Genomic DNA, 15,791 nt, shown 5'->3' on the forward strand with positions numbered 1-15,791 from the left:
AGGTCACTTGGCCAGTGCTACTGGAATTAGGGTTGGCCTGCCCTGGAGGGACACTGCCGCAGGCACAGCACTAGGGGGGCTTTGCAAGGCGTTCTTTGTGGAAACCAGTTGCAAATTCACATGACTCACAGACTCAAGAGCAGAAATGAATCTTAAGGGATTACTAAGTTCAGCCAACCCTTCTCACCCTATTATATAAACAGAAAATTGAATACTGAGAAAGTCAGTGCTTTGCCCAAGATCACTCAGCTAGTAAACAAAGGAGCAGGAGCCCTGATCCTAACTGCTACATGGCAAGTGACCTGAATACTTCCTTTCCTAGCCACCCACCTCTCAAGGAAAACCTTGAACCAGTCATAACTCTTTGAGAGCCTAGCGCCAACCCATCCATTACCAGGAAGCTCTGAACTCTCCAACAGTTGTAAACTGTGTCTCACATTGACTTGAATGATACTGATCTGGAGAACTCAGGTCAGCTCAGATTTAAATTGTGACCTACAGGGTTGTCTGAGATGCCCGAAGTGTCCTGGTTTGTGAGGTGTGAGGTACCCTACATTGGTATTTACAAGACGGCACTGATGTCCTGGCTTTACTTTTGGGATGTTTATGGAGGGAGTGACTTTATTAGGCTGTCCCCCTGGGCCAGGATATAAATCTTTAAGAATATCTTAGCACCTGGGTTGGGTTTCTGACTCTGGTCACTCTTTGGGGATGAAGTAATACACACCAGTCTTCCCCTGTTTCCTATGGGACTTTGTTAATTGTGCCTATTGGCTGGCAAAGATTCTGTGAGCTGTCATCTCTACTTTAACTTAGAAGGCAGTTGAAATCAAGTAATTGGTTGTGTACTAGGGTGCTTTCTCCCTACCTAAAACTTAGAGAAGTGCTCTTCATGCTTATCTCACATACTTCTTGCAACCACCCTTTGAAATAGGTGTTTTCATTCCCATTTTACAGGTGAAGAACCTGAGACTCAAGGACATAGAGCTAATAAGTAGGGGTGCTAAGGTGAGAACCTTGGTCTGCCTAATTATAAAGCCCACTGTTCACTGTTCTCTTGCAAAGATGACCTAAGAGAGGGGGAAGAGGGCTTGTGTGTGCAAGGAACATGATGAAGGCCTCCAGCATTGCAGACTTTGATGCCACTGGTCTCTAAATCCCGCCCCAGAGCTGCTGCTGGTCTACCTGTCTGGACACACGTGCAGAGTCACTTTCCCTGTCTCTTGGCAGGTGCATTCCTCCTCCTGAACACCTCGGCAAACTCCAAGCACACCATCCTGAGCCCATGGATGAGGAGCAGCAGCGAGCACTGCAGGCTGGCCGTGTCTGTGCACAGGCACCTGCAGCCTTCTGGGCGGTACGTCGCCCAGCTGCTGCCCCACAACGAGGCTGGAAGAGAGATCCTCCTGGTACCCACTCCCGGGAAGCATGGGTAAGTTTTTCCCCATTCCAAAACTCATCATATCAAAGGCGATTTGGCTTTTGGCTGCAAATTTCCAGAGTCTGTGACATCTACTTAAAACTCAAAATTACCCTTTAATGGGTAGGGACCAGATTGAACCATAACTGCTAATTTTCCCTGGATAGTGTCTCGGGCACTGTTCTTTGGGGCCCTCTGGCTAGCCAAGCTGGTGGCCCTTCCAGAGGCCAGAGGACCAGCTGGCAGAGTGGATATTTAATGAGTGGGTATTCATTTCCCAAAAGCCAAACGGAGCCAAGAAGAAAACAGCCAAGGGGAGTGTTAAAAGGCCAAAATGAAAGTAATTTAATATGCTGGAAAGTGGGTTTTACCAGCAGAATTTTGGCGGGAAGGCAAATAGCAAACTATTGTAGCCACCCAGGCAGGTCCTACAGCAGTGTGGGACCCCAGAGCAGAATTGATCAGGGAGACCACAATGGTATCAGCTCCACAGAGTCTGGAACAACCTTCGTTCTAGAACATCTAAGGCTTACACAATGTTGAAGTCACACCCAATACTCATATCAGTGAATTACTTTATGCTTCCAGAAGATACTCACCGGCTTACTTAGTGATCCATTGGGCCTCTAGAAGTGGTGACTTTGGAAAGCCAACTTGAACCAGGGCATCTCTGCGCCTGCCTTTTTTTCCCATTCCATAAGTTCAAATACCATTGTAAGACCCCAGTTTTGAATGGCCCCAGATCTGATTACTCTGTAATCAGTAAAGGTGAGAGATTCTCCTTTATGGCATGTTTTCAGGAGAAAGACCTCTAGTGTTTAGCTAAGCTCAGATTTAGCCACTCCTTGCAGAGGGGTCCCATCTGAACGATGATGTTACTCATCTCCACCTCCATGGTGTGCTGGCTTGGGGGCGGGAGATTCTGCCTGCTGCTTTTTCAGTAAAGCTATATGGCCTCCCTAGTAATCTCTTGAAGGTCTCCACCCCACTCCCCTGCTGACCCATCTGTATTTAGTTGTGCTTCAAAAAACTACAAGCTACTACAATCCTAGCAAGAATGAAATCTTGGCTTAAGAAGATTGCTGTCCCCATATATAAATGCATATCCATCTTTCTGCCTCTGGAATGCCTTCTGGGGCTGGCTGCGAAGACCCCGGCCACCAAGGGCCTCTTGCTGTCTCTTTCAGAAGGCAAGGACGTTAGGTGTCGGGCTGCCCACTGTTTTGAATGAGCAGTCCCCTCGGCCAGGCCTCCCTCCAGCATGGCCTCCCTTTCCTGTGAGATGCCCAGGGGGTAAGGCTGCTCCTCCATGGGTGGGGCCAGTGGTGGCCTCAGCTGCTGTGCCATCCCCTAGGCATTTGCCTTGTGGGCTGTTTGTTCTGTCTCCTGCCCTCCCAAGCCTGGCAGAGACCGGAGAGTGCCACTCAGGGCTCCTGGGACTTCAGGCCATCAATCTGTTGAGGGAACAGGGAGTCGGGGGACTCACTGATGTCACAGGGGGAAGCAGAGGTTGGGGGCCTCCTTGAAACATCAGCTGAGAATGTGTGAGTGTGGGAGGGAGAGTGCCAGGGCGATTTTGGTGCTTTCTAAGTAGCAGGACCTGGTTCCCTGTGTGGTACGGTCAGCGTGACAGCCACATGAGGGCTTGCAATGAGCCTTTCCCCGCTTCATCTTCCTATGCTCCTAATGACCAAGTCAGTTCCCACTGAACTGAGGAGAAAATGGAATGGAGTGAATGATATGGCCCAAAATGGGCCAAGGGAAAAGGGAAAGACCCCAGGTCTCCCCTTTCCTCAGCTGTGCTCTTTCCAGGAAATCCATAGCCTCTCAGTAGGCACTCAGAGGAAGGGAGGCATCGGGAAAGGAGCCTCAAAACAGATGAGCCCAGGGGGCATGCGATGGCAGTGTCCCCTCCACATGCGGTGAGAACAAGGAGACCAGGACCGTGTGGTGTGGGCAGGCTGTGAAGTTCCTCTGAGGCTGCCACAGCCACCTGTCTTGAGGCCCGCTGGCCAACACATGTTCTTCCAGGGTGACCCTCCCATCATCAGAACTGGTCTGCCCCCGGAAGGTGGGAGTTGCAGCGGGAGAACGGGAGCAGGGGTGCGAGGGCAAGGCCACGAACTCGATGGCTTTGCCTGGGGCTGCCCCTACGCTGGCAGGGCCTTTGCCTTAGGCTAGGCCCTGTGCACCGTGTGTTGAGATGTTTTCCCCCAGCCCTGCCAGAGCCATCTGGGAGTTTTGTATGAGCAGACATAATTCTAAATTCAAATTAAAGATGACTGGGCCAGCCTCCCTACCTCCAACAAGATCAGCGTGGTGAGGCTGGAAGGTGGCTGCTGAAGGGGCAATCCATAGACTGCGCTGCTGAATGGAGGAGTTCTGCTGTGCTGGGCGCTTCAGCAGACTGCAGGACACAGGCACTTGCCTAGCAATTCAAAGAGCTCTGGGTGTTTGTGCAGAGCTGGATCCAGATTGCTCAGTGTTGGCATTATTGACACCTAGGGCCAGATAATTGGTTTTGTAGACATTGTCCTGTGCATGGTCCCCAGCTTCCCAGACCTCTTCCCACGAAAAGCCAGTACTGGCTGTGACCAAAAAAATGTCTCTAGACATTGCCAGATGTCCCTTGGGGTACAAAAGTCATCCCCATTGAGAACCACAGAAACAAACAGGGCATTTTAGAGCTGGGAACAACCATGGGGTTTACCTGGTTCAGCCTCATCAATTCACAGGTATGGGAACTGAGGCCCAGGAGAAGGAAGGGACTTGCTCCATGTCACATGATGAGTGTCAGGGTTGATAGGCAAGTATCTTGAGCCCTACACTCATGTGCATGTACCAACCACTGTATTAAGTCCTGGGTTACAAAGATATGTAATGCCCAGTCCCTAACCTTGAATAACAATAACTATTGCTAACACTTATTAAACATTTCCTCGATCTAACTGCTAGGTAGTCACTGCTATGCACTCTACATGCATTTTCTAACTAACACTCAACAACACAGTGAAGCAGGTGCTATTATTATCTTTCATTTTATAGATAATGAAATTCAGTGGGTAGACAGGGTGGAGGGGATCTGAACCTAACTAGTCTGACTTCAGACTATTTTTCCAGACCCATTCCTGGAAAAGCTCAATTAGTCTACATTAGTGCAGCATAAAAAAATTGTTATGCTGTGAATCAAAGCCCTGCATTTAAATCATGGTTCACTATTTAATTATCAGTTCAGTGAGTAGTCATTTATTGGCTATTTTCTATTTATTAGGATTGTAGAGGCACAAGAGATACAAAAGGTCAGCATTTGATGGTCCACCAAAGGATGTTCCATGAAAGAGCTCTATGATTATAGGCAAATCCCATCCCCTCCAAAGCCTCAGTTTCCCATCTATGCAGTGGGCATGATGCTGCTGGTCTGTTCACGTGATGCCGTGGGGTCAGCGCAATCTATGATGTGAAGGGTTTTGCACCCTCTGAGCTGGATGTAAAGGTAAGAAGCCATTAAGGCCTTAATCGGCTCTGATCTGTGCAGAATATTGGCACAAGTGATTGAGACTCATCTGCTTTCAGGTTATGGGTTAGTGTGAGTCTCAGGAATCCTTTGGCTTTAAGATCCTGGGCAGTTTGCCTCTCTAGAAGCTCACCCCATTTACTGCCAGAGATGACCCCAATAGCACAGTCTTCAGTGTGGCAAGGGGGAGGCAGTGAAATGCTGGTGGTGAGGACAGTGATGATTACAAATGAGGCTGGTTTCTTCTCAGAACAGAACATGGTGGTTTGGGGACCACTATTTGGAAAATGACATTCAGCATTTACAGTAATGAGGCAGGAAGTTGTCATAGCAAAGTCGGCTGGGGAGAGCCTGACGCAGAAGAGTGGGCTGAGGAACGGCAAGTCAGAGAGGCCACCAAGGCCCCACAATCCATGAGTCATGAGCAGGCAACATCACGGGGAGCAGCAGCCTGCTTGGAGGCGCGGGAGATAGGAAGGCCATTGGAGAATCCCAGCAGCTGCCCCCTTCCTTGTCCTGGAAAGCAGCAGAATGCACGAGGTCTAATGAGTTACAGAGAGTGAGCACACATTGGCCAAAATGGCCTGGCTTTGGCCAGGGTCTGCCAGGGCCCAGGTGACAATGGCGAGTGCCCGTCCTATTCATCTGCTCATCCGGCCAGGCAGGATGGCACAGAAGCAAGGAAGCAGAAAAATGGGATGTCAAATAGCCCTGCCCCAGTGGCCACAGAATCCAGCAGGCATAGGATAGAACACCTTAACTAGACATTAGAAGCCACAAAGTCCCCATGAGTTAAATGAATATGATAATACCTATTTGACATGGTGAGTTGTGAAATGGCATAGGAAAACGGCTCACAAATTTGCCTGACTGTAGTAGATATTTAATACATGCTAGATCCTTTCCAGTTCATACATTTATTTAACAACCATGGATTTTGTGCACCTACCACATAACAGGTGCTGGGAATTCACAGTTGAAGACACAACACAAACACGGCTTTCAAGGAGCGTCCAGACCAATAAGGAGCACACAGGCAAAATAGCAACGGCACATGCTTGTGCAGACGTTTTTGCATTCAGTCCCAGAGATATTAGAAGGCTAAGCTAAGATCACTGGCCAGCAGGTCAGCACAGGAAGCCCGGCCCCAACTTCTGCCCCCTGCACCTCCTTGCCTTTTCTGTGGAAAGCTGTTTTAGAGAAAGCAATCCAGCAGCATTTGGCAGTGTGAAGTCATTGTCTTCCTGGACTCAGAAACACAAGCTCAAGGGCTGGTGGTGTTTCTGGCTGTAGGAGCGACTCTCCAGGGCTCCTTCAAGAACATCCATCACAAGTGCTTCTTCTCTGAGCACTCGGCTTTCTCCTGCAGCCTGGGGTATCTGGGGACTTTATTATGTGTGACCAGAACTCCACAGTGTGTAGAAGGAAGAATTGGGCCCTGAGGGGATAGAAGTTGCCAATCATTTGAATTACTATATTTGAAAAGATGTTTTAAACCTAAAGGATTTGGTGATACTCAGGCTTGAACCAAGATAAGCTGTCAGGACCATTTCATAGCACAAACAAGGCTCATGCCAAAGGGCAGCAGAGAAATGAGAGTATTCTCAGCACAAAGCTTGACCTTTCTGCAGGATCTTAGGCCCTGTACTCAGAGGAGACTTGAGTTCCATTTTCCCCATTGATTCCTGATAGGGAAGGTGAGGGGCTGGGGTGGGAACCAAGCCTAGAGGTGGGGTTGATGCGTGGAGGTCTGAGTGCCCACTCTTGGCACAGTCAGGGATCACACCCATGTTGACCCTTTAGAGCCCGGCCCACCTGTGCTCTGTCTCCCAGCTGAACAGCTGTGTTGAGAAGTCCTGGAACATACTGCCCTGAGGTTAAAATCTGCAGGCAGCCTCCCCAGGTGAAGAAAGACCAGTGTTTGTATTGGGTGCTTACATGGCTGCCACGTTTATGTCAACCAGTCACTTCTGACCAAAGATCCCAACTGTAAAACCAGTAACAACCTTAATGGGAGACCTGCCAAAGTAATTAAACCCAAAATGGTTTAACCCAGAGGGTGTCAGGAGGTGCAGTTGCAGTCTGGGTTCTACTGCTCACTTGTAGTGTCGTTATGGAGCAACCTCAGCCCTTCCCAGCCTCACCTTCTTACCTTCTAGAATGGAGCTCCCAGCTGCACTCTGCTCCCTTCCTTTATCCTGCAGTATCAGCAACCTCACCTCAGGTTGCCGCTCAGGGCTGGGGTAGAAGGACATGGCTTCGCCTGCACAGGTCCTGCTGTTTGCCCACCCCTATTCTGGTCAACAGGAAAGTTACCCATCACTGACCCCCAGACACTTTCTGCCACTAATGTACAGAACCCAGAACTGTCCTGTAGATAGACCATCTGGTCTCAGCAGGCTGAGCGAGGAAGAGGCTCAGGAGAGGGCCACATGGAAAGATGCCACAAGGCATCTGCTTCTGAAAAGATGCCTGACTGCCTTTGTCAAGCTACGTGGGGTCAACTCAAGTTGGCCCAGAGCAATGTGGCAAATCTGGCCAGTGAGGGGAAACCAAAAGCCTATGGCCTTCAACATTGCCCAGCCCAAGTTCTCCTGGCATCCTTCCTACATGATAAACAGATCGGAAAGAAAAAAGGTGATCATTTACTGAAATTGATGCCCTCAAGTGGCAGCATTGCAATGATTTAATTTCAGGCCGAACATTTTCTCACTTTCAAAGTCATTCATGGTGTCAGCTTCTTCCCTTTTCCCCTTGGTCTCAATAACATACTGATAAATATACAATAAGGGCTTTAATGTTTGGGTGATTTACACTAAAAAGAGAAAGCCATTCAAAGGCTTTAAAGATAATTTTTAAAAGCCTTAAAACTCACACCCAGGCTTGTCAAGGGCATATTTCCCAGGCATGGGAACGGTTGAGCAGCTGGGAGTTCCTTGAGCATAGTGTGGTCACAAGACTTGGGTCCTTGGTGTGATGGTAGGTCGCTCCCACACAGTGTGAGCTTGGGCAAGTCTTTGGATCTCTGTGAGTCTCAGTTTCCCTACCGGGAAGATGGTAATAATGGGCCCACCTCACAGGATTGCTATGAGGATTAGATTAGACAATACACAGAAAGGGTGTTAATCTGTTCTTCCCACCATCTCCCTGCCTGGCTGCCAGTGTAAGGGGTCCAGGGCTGGCCTCCTCCAGGCTGCTCTGGGTGGTAGGGGAGCAGGAGTGAGGAGAGCCAAGGTTAGCAATGTTATACTCCTCCTTCTGGAAGTAATCCCCTGTGTGCTCTAAGGTGGGCTCTGAAGGCCTAGCCCCACTGACTATGCCTGGATTTACCACATTGCTTACCCCTGTGAGTAGTAATATTGAAACAACTACTAAAATGCTAGTCCTCTCTAGAGCACCTGGATGTGAAGCCATCCATAGGGTAGGTCTAAAGCTTTGGGGGTACAAAGCAGAACCATGCATTTATATAAAATTCATATGGCTGAGTCTCATTCCAAGTGATTCTGATTTTATTAGTCTTGCGAAGGAGCATGAGGGTATGTGTTTTAGAAGGTGCCACAGGGATCCTGGTATGCATTGAAAATTAAGAACCCTGCTAACATCTCAGCTTGAACTGGTCGATAGCATAAGCTGGCATCTTTTTTATATCCATTTACTAAATAATAAGGAGTAAAGTCAAAAAGAAAGCTTGAAGATGGTCCTGATTGCAGGGTGGAGAGTCATTTTTCTCCCTCACGTAGGTGGGCAGCTGTGACAAGGCTTTCCAACCCATGCCTGACCTGCCTGCGCAGCCCCCAAGCTGAGACAGGGTGGGTATGTCTAAGGCCATGTATAGGACTGGCCTTTCTACCCATAGGTCTACTGAGGACACGCCTGTTAGTTTTCTCTTCAAAAAGACTGTGGCTTTCAAGGCCAGAGGGGCCTGAGAAGAACACCAAGTAGACTAGAGAGACACAGATCTTTTAGAGCAGAGGGAACCTCCACCCATCCACCCATCGATTTGTCCATCCCCGCCTCCACCGCCCGTCTTTGTTCTTCAGAATGTCACGTGTTGACCTGCATCTAGGTCCAGGGTGACAGAAGAACCTCTGGTCTCAGGAGGCAGATGCTATGTTACTATTCATGATGGCTATTCATGAGGAACATGCACTGTCATATAGTGCACTTCAGGTCACCAGCTGCAACGACATCTATCATTTCATCTTCTCTGTTATCTGTCGTATGTAGTATTACGCTCATTTTACAGATGAGTAAACTGAATCTCAAACATGTTCAGTCATTAGCTTATAGTCATGGGGAACACAGATTTTTGGGGTCTTTTTTTTTACCTTTTCTCATGCCCTTTCCCCAAGTAGGCCTTGCAGTTGAACCCTGGTATCACGCCTGGCTTTGAGAAAAATGATACCTATTCTCATCAGTCAGGAAAAGCTCTTTTCAAGAAGACTCATTTGATTTTTGGTTATCTCATTATGAGCCACCAGTCTGGAAAATAACGGTCTAGGTTTATGTGTCTTCTTATTCTTTACAGTGCCTGGCATAGCACATAGTAGGTGCTCTGTGTTGGGTGAATAAACCCCATATCAATTTATGGCGCTTCTACAAAGTTCTTCTCCAACCTAAGCTCTGGGTCTAAAAATTAAATTCCAGTCCAAGATCACAGAAGAGTCTTCAACTCACAACAAGATGAAAAGCATTTCCACCCGCCCTTTGCCCAGGTGCAGGGATAGATGTATAATCCTCCCCGGGGCTCAGGAAGCAGCTGTCAGAGGGCACCTCAACTGTGAAGGGTGCCACTGAGTACAAAGGACAGTTCCTTTCCTGGCAGGTACAACTTTTACTCACAATTGCTTTCATTGATGGGCGTCAAGAAAAATAATTGAAAAGACCACTGGCTTCTGCCAGCTTTGACCTTCGAGATCTGACAGCCCAGGGCTATTGTAGTGGGGCTCTTTTGAGCCAGTTGCTTTCGTTTTCCCACTCTGCCCTGAGTATTTGATGGATTGAGCACTAGGAAGATGAGAGAATCGTGAATACCTGTAACTCCTTGGCTTGTCAGAATGACATCTTGACAAGTCCCATAATGATAAATATAGGTTGTATACAAAGAGAGGTCAAAATGCATAGAGACAATCACTTCTCATCTCAGCAGTGTTTATTGAGCCTAACCATTCCCCAGTGTGGAGGGAGATGTTGCAAATAGGTGGAGGAGTTGAGGCAAGAGACCACTGATGTCAGAGGATTCACTCCGTCATTTCAGCATGCATTTTGCCAACAACTGTTTACGAATCTGAAGCAGCTGTTCATGACTCATCCTGCATCAGGGGTTCACAATGAGGTTTGGCATTGGATGACAAGGGGCAGTTTCGATGCTGTGGAGACAGGGTTGTAATGGATGCATGCACAGGTGCCAAAAGGGCACAGAAAGGGCATGCCTGAATGCGCGGGGGGGCTGGCAGGCGAGCTGGCACAGGGACGACAACTTGAGCTGGCTCTGAAGGGAAAAGGGGAGTGGCTAGGTGCATGAGGGTAGGAAGGCACCCCACACGGAGAAGGCATGTGTGCCAGTGCTTGGCAGCTTGAGAACATAGGTAGTACCATGTCTTGCCGTGTATAATGCACATTTTTTGCCCAAATTTTTTAGGGAAAAATAAGGATGCGCATTATGCATGGGTGGAGCTAAAGGGTGGGTGCGCATTATACACGGCAGAATACGGTATGCTGTGTCTGCACCATCCTTTGGGTGTGTCACTCAGCTTCCCTGCCCCTTTCCAGTTGCTCAGAGTGCTCATATTTTTGTGTGTATGTGCCACTAGTTTGTGTGGCAACAAAGCCGCTTCCCTGCCCCCTCCCCACCAAGGCAGTCTCCAAACAGAAAAGTGTCCTCCCTGAACCCCCCACATCCCTTCCATACCTCTTTTTGTAGCAAATACCTTGCTACAAGTGCTCAAAAGATTTCACTGTGGGTTCAGGCACTTTTCTCACATTCTTCTCTCTGGTTGTATCTTCCTCCTAGCAAAGGATTCCAAGTTTCTATAGACAATCCATGTGTGCAACTATTTTCCACCCCAGCACACGCGGATTTCATACAAGCTATTTCCGCTTTTTGGATACAATTGACTAGACTCCAGGACTTTCCTGGGGTCCCTCCTCTCCTCCCATTTTACAGGCAGAGTTGCTGAAGTCTGTTATTCTCAGTGGGTTGCCCTTCATCACCTTTCCCACCAAAGTCTCTCAATCGTTTTTCCACACCCAGTTCACGGTCTCCTTCTCTGACCAGCTCCTTTAGGGTTTCTCGAATGGCATTGCTCCTGTGAGCCCTGTGATGACCCAGCCCAACCTGTGTCTCCCACTAGTCACTGGGGACCCCTTCACTGCTGGCACCTAAGCGCCCACACATAGGGGAGAGGGAGAGGGAGGCTGCTGGCTGGGGGGAACCCTGCACCCTGGCCTCCCGAGTAATGCCGGTCCTTCCTTTCCTGACTCTCCTTCATTTGAATAATAATCATAATAGCAACAATGAGGAGAAGGAGAAGTGTCTGTCTGGGCAGCTACAACAAACACTACTGGCTGGGTGGCTCATAAACAGAAGGCATTTATCCTCACAGTTTTGGAGGCTGGTTGTGTTCTGGTAAGGGCTCTCTTCCTGGTTCCCTGTCAGTACCTCCCTGCTGTGTCCTTGCGTGAAGGAAGGGACCAGGAAGCTCTTTGGAGCATCTTTTATAAGAGCACTAATCTGCCCTGGCTGGTGTGGCTCAGTGGATTGAGTGCCGCTCTGTGAACTGAACGGTGGCCAGTTTGATTCCCAGTCAGGGCACAGGCCTGGGTTGTGGGCCAGGTCCCCAGTAGGGGGTGCACGAGAGACAACCACACAATGATGTTTCTCTTCCTCCCTTCCCCTCCCTCTAAAAATAAATAAAACCTTTAAAAAAAATAAAGCACTAATCCCTCTCCTGAGGGCTTCACCCTCAGGATCTAATCAATTTTTAAAGGCTCTGCCTCCTCAGTCATCACCTGGAGGGTTAGGTCTCAACATAGGAATTTGGGAGACACTTTTAGATCATAGCAAGGAAAAAGAGGCATAGTTACTTAGTGCTCACTCTGCGGTGCCAGGAATTGTTCTAAGTGCCTTCTCTGTGTCATCTCACTTAACACTATGCTTACACACAAGGCTTACCACCACTCAGTGAGGGGGGCACCTTTAAAACCTGCATTTTACAGAGAGAAAGATGAGGCTCAGTGAGGTCAAACAGCTTGTCCAGAGCCAAACAGCCAGTAGGGAACAGGCTGAACTTGAACCCAGGCCGTCTAGCTGCACAGTCCAGTCCTAACCACTACTCTGTGGGCCTTCCTATCACCAACCAAAAATTAAGAATATATTATTATTTATGTAGAATTATTAACCATTGTTTATTCTTAATAAATACCCAGCTGCATATTTTCTATGAGATACATGTGACCTTTTCCACCCTAAATAAAGGGCAAAATTCTAAGGCCTTGGCCCACGGAAGCGGCACTTTGGTGAGCAGGCAGCACTGAGAGCAGGCCAGGAGAGCGTTATGCCTGGCTCTGCAGGGTGTTATAAAAGGTCCAGTCAGAGTGTGCGGGCTCGGCTTCCCTGGCCCCCAAAGCTCTGTGCCAGTCCCGTCCCCTCACCTGCGGATACAGGTCTCTGCCCATACTGAGGAAGCAGTCAGGTGTTGGAATCATTGGCCCTTTTATTTGAGGTGGAAAAAGTCCAGGCAACCAGTGCCGATGGCATTGAGTGAAGAGCCTCGGCCCTGCTTCGCAGCTCCGCTCAGCCTGGCATTCACTCCGGGCCTCCAGGTACACCTCCCTGCTTCTCATTTCCTGGCCTGCTCCGAGGTTTTCTCCCTCCCCCTTTGTTTGGTTTATATACCACACTCGCATAGCAGCTAAATTTCTTGCTTTTTATTACAGAAATGCATTTTCTTATGGTTCAGAGCTTTAGTTAAGAGCTCTATCAACCCCGGGATTTCACATTTAGAAGGCTTTACAAAATCTACACACAGATTTGGTGCAGTGTTTATTCCTGGGAGGATCTTACATCACTAAGCTCCTAGAAGGAGGGTTCCCACTCCTACTTTCAAGTTACTGATCGCTTTCCCTCGGCTGGAGGGTAAGTCTTAGGGCGGCCAGAAAGGGGAGGGTATGCAGGGGAGGCCACCCACCGCTTATTAACTGAGAGCAGACTGAGCCCAGGCACCAGAACTAACATTGCTAGTAGGCTGGGTACGTCTTGACACCATTCACACAGGAGCACCAGGTTACCTGAGGGTCTGGAGCCTTCCCCCCTGCCCCCAGGACAACTTCTGTCAAGTGGCTGGTGAACAGTGGGAACGTGGAGACAGAGCTGGTGCTGTGCTGCCCTCCTTGGCTTCACTTCCTGACTCAGACTTGCAGTTCAGCTGCAGCAGCATGAGGTTTTTTTGTGTTGTTAATTCTGTGAAATGTTCCTTGAAGTCTTTGAGAATGATAACTTCTCTTCCTGGGCATTAGGAAGTCCCAGAATGGAATGAATCAAGAGCTTGATGAGAGAACTGGCAAGTGAACATTGTAGGCTATTAATCTGCTCCGAGCCCTTTGGTGAAAACCCTGTGAAACTGAGGAGCAAGTCTGAGCTCCTCATTAGCAGGGCACATGACCCTGACCTGACCCCACCCCTCTCGAGCCTGGCTTACCCATTCCTTTGGACCCATACTTCATTTATATCAAAGTACTCACAGTTGCCCCAAGTGAAACAAGTTGTTTCAAGCCCTCTTGCCTTCTCCCACCTCCCTGACCACCAAGTACAATTCTTCTCCTCCTTCAAGAAACAATCCCTTAGCTCCCAAGCCTTTGTAGAGGCCCCCGCCCCACTCCAGGCAGGGCTGCCTACTCCATCCTTTGCACCAACTTCTGTTGCTGCCTCTTCCACATGTCTGTTAGAGCAGCTCATTAGAGCGGCACCACATTTGTTCCTTTACATGTCTTTCTTGGCAACCAGGCTCCCTAAGAATAAGGATGAGCAGTATTTGTCATTGTATCTCCAATGCCTAGCACAGGGACAGCAAGTGTTTAAGAAATGGTTATTCAGTGAACAAACCCCCAATTTAATTGGACCAGGGACTCTGAGAACTTGAGATATGGTTTTAAGAAACAAAATGCATCTCGAAAGCTCTTGGCCAACATTTTGTCTCCATCCTCCATAACAACTCATTTCCTTCTCCCCAACCCCAGACATGATGACTATCCTCAGTCTGCGCCACCTCCATGTGTAGCCCTAATCATTCACACAGCAAAGCAAATGCTGACCTACGTGAGCCTCGAAATAGAATTTAAAATAAGACGGTTCCCAGGCTTTCTGGTTGCCCTCCCTGTGATCGTTTTAACCCCTCCGATTTTCCAGGCAATTTGTTATATATGTCGCCTGTATGTTTCCTCATCTTCCACAAGAGACTTCTGCTTGGTGTTTTTCCTCTGTTTCCCCCTCTGCCTAGTTTCCTCCTCTTACATCCCCACTTAAGCACACTGACTCCTGTTGAGTTTTTTATCTTTTCAGAGGAGCTAGAATGAATTTCAATTGCATTCTCTCCAACTGTTCCTTAAATAGTCCCTCCTGTAGTTTGTTTTGCTCTCTCCCAGGACTAAAATTCCTTCTAACTGCATGAAATTCTCGTCATTATCCCACTGGGTGTTTAGCTGCAGGCCTCGGAGTGAATGCTCTCTCCGGAGTGTCCCTCCCAGGTCACTTTCTGTAGGGACCCTCTTGGTGCCCATTGAATGGTCATCCTCTCAACAGACCCAGATGGTTTCCGTTTCTAAAAGTCTTCACTGTCTATCAACCTTCTTGATTAACCTTCTACCACCTTGTCTAACTTAAGGCTGGCCTCTGGGGTTTGGTGAACTGGTGGCAGTAGGTCCTCTGTGTATGGCACCGAACCAGGAAATTTGGGGGTTGGCAAAGCCAGAGTTCAGAGGAAAATAAAACCTCCTGTAGTTTACTGTACGTTCATGGTCCTTGAGCCCTTGGCCTTCTTCTGTGGCTGCCTCTCCAATTTCACATTCCCACAGGACTGTTTATACTAGGATGGGTTAAAGGCATGGTCTAGCTCATAGAACTTGAAAAAATATTTTAATCATAGAATCACTGAGCAGAAAAGAGTCTTAAAAGTAATTGAGTTCAACTCCCTCACCCACTCCCCCCAAAACCAATGCAGGAGCCTCTTCCAAAACTCATCTGACTTCAGCTCACCTGGCTCAACCAGTAGGGTGCTCCCCTTCTTGCAAAGCAGACCATCCCACCGTGGGGCAGCTTGAGGTGCAGCTTGAGAGAACTCGCGAATGACCTCCTGGCTTTGTAACCTTGGGAAAGTTATTGAATGTCTCTAAAAAGTTATTTGACTTCGAATCAAGCCCCTCGTGTCTCATCCGTAAAATGAGAATAGTAATATCTACTTTGTAGGAGCTTTGTGAGGACCACTGCTTTTCACATTACATAGCTGATGTGTACTGAGAGTTTACCAGTACTTAGCGCTGAGGCATAGGATCGCATTTAATACTACATACCATAGTATGAGGAAATACTATGCTACTGTATTACTTAGAATAACTTGGGCAGAAAATGTATGTTAGTTCCTCCTCTTATTTCACCATTATCCAGTTGATCTTCCATTTCTCCTCTGGAATCATATAGAACAAGCATACTTGATCCTAACAAGGCAGTTTTTCTCCCCTTGGAGGATAGTTTTTCTACCTGTTTTTAACTTTTTTTCCCCCTAGGCTAAACAATTTCAGTTTCTTCTATAGTATATTTCCCAGAGCTACATAACTCCAATGTGATTTTACCAGTGAAACAGT

At 48.1% G+C, this 15,791-nt stretch overlaps 1 protein-coding gene across 1 annotated transcript in view; it reads left to right on the top strand.

Moving 5' to 3' along the window:
* ALK (ALK receptor tyrosine kinase) overlaps nt 1-15,791 on the top strand; it is a 632,462-nt gene that overhangs the window by 339,593 nt on the left and 277,078 nt on the right. Inside the window, exon 4 of the mRNA XM_054565684.1 lies at nt 1,231-1,432. Coding sequence (XP_054421659.1) covers nt 1,231-1,432 — 202 coding nt within the window. The remainder of the gene's footprint in view (nt 1-1,230; nt 1,433-15,791) is intronic.

Source organism: Pteronotus mesoamericanus, unplaced genomic scaffold (genome assembly GCF_021234165.1).
Source record: "Pteronotus mesoamericanus isolate MK-2021 breed Mesoamerican mustached bat unplaced genomic scaffold, CSHL_Meso_final contig_101, whole genome shotgun sequence".
Classification (NCBI taxonomy): domain Eukaryota; kingdom Metazoa; phylum Chordata; class Mammalia; order Chiroptera; family Mormoopidae; genus Pteronotus; species Pteronotus mesoamericanus.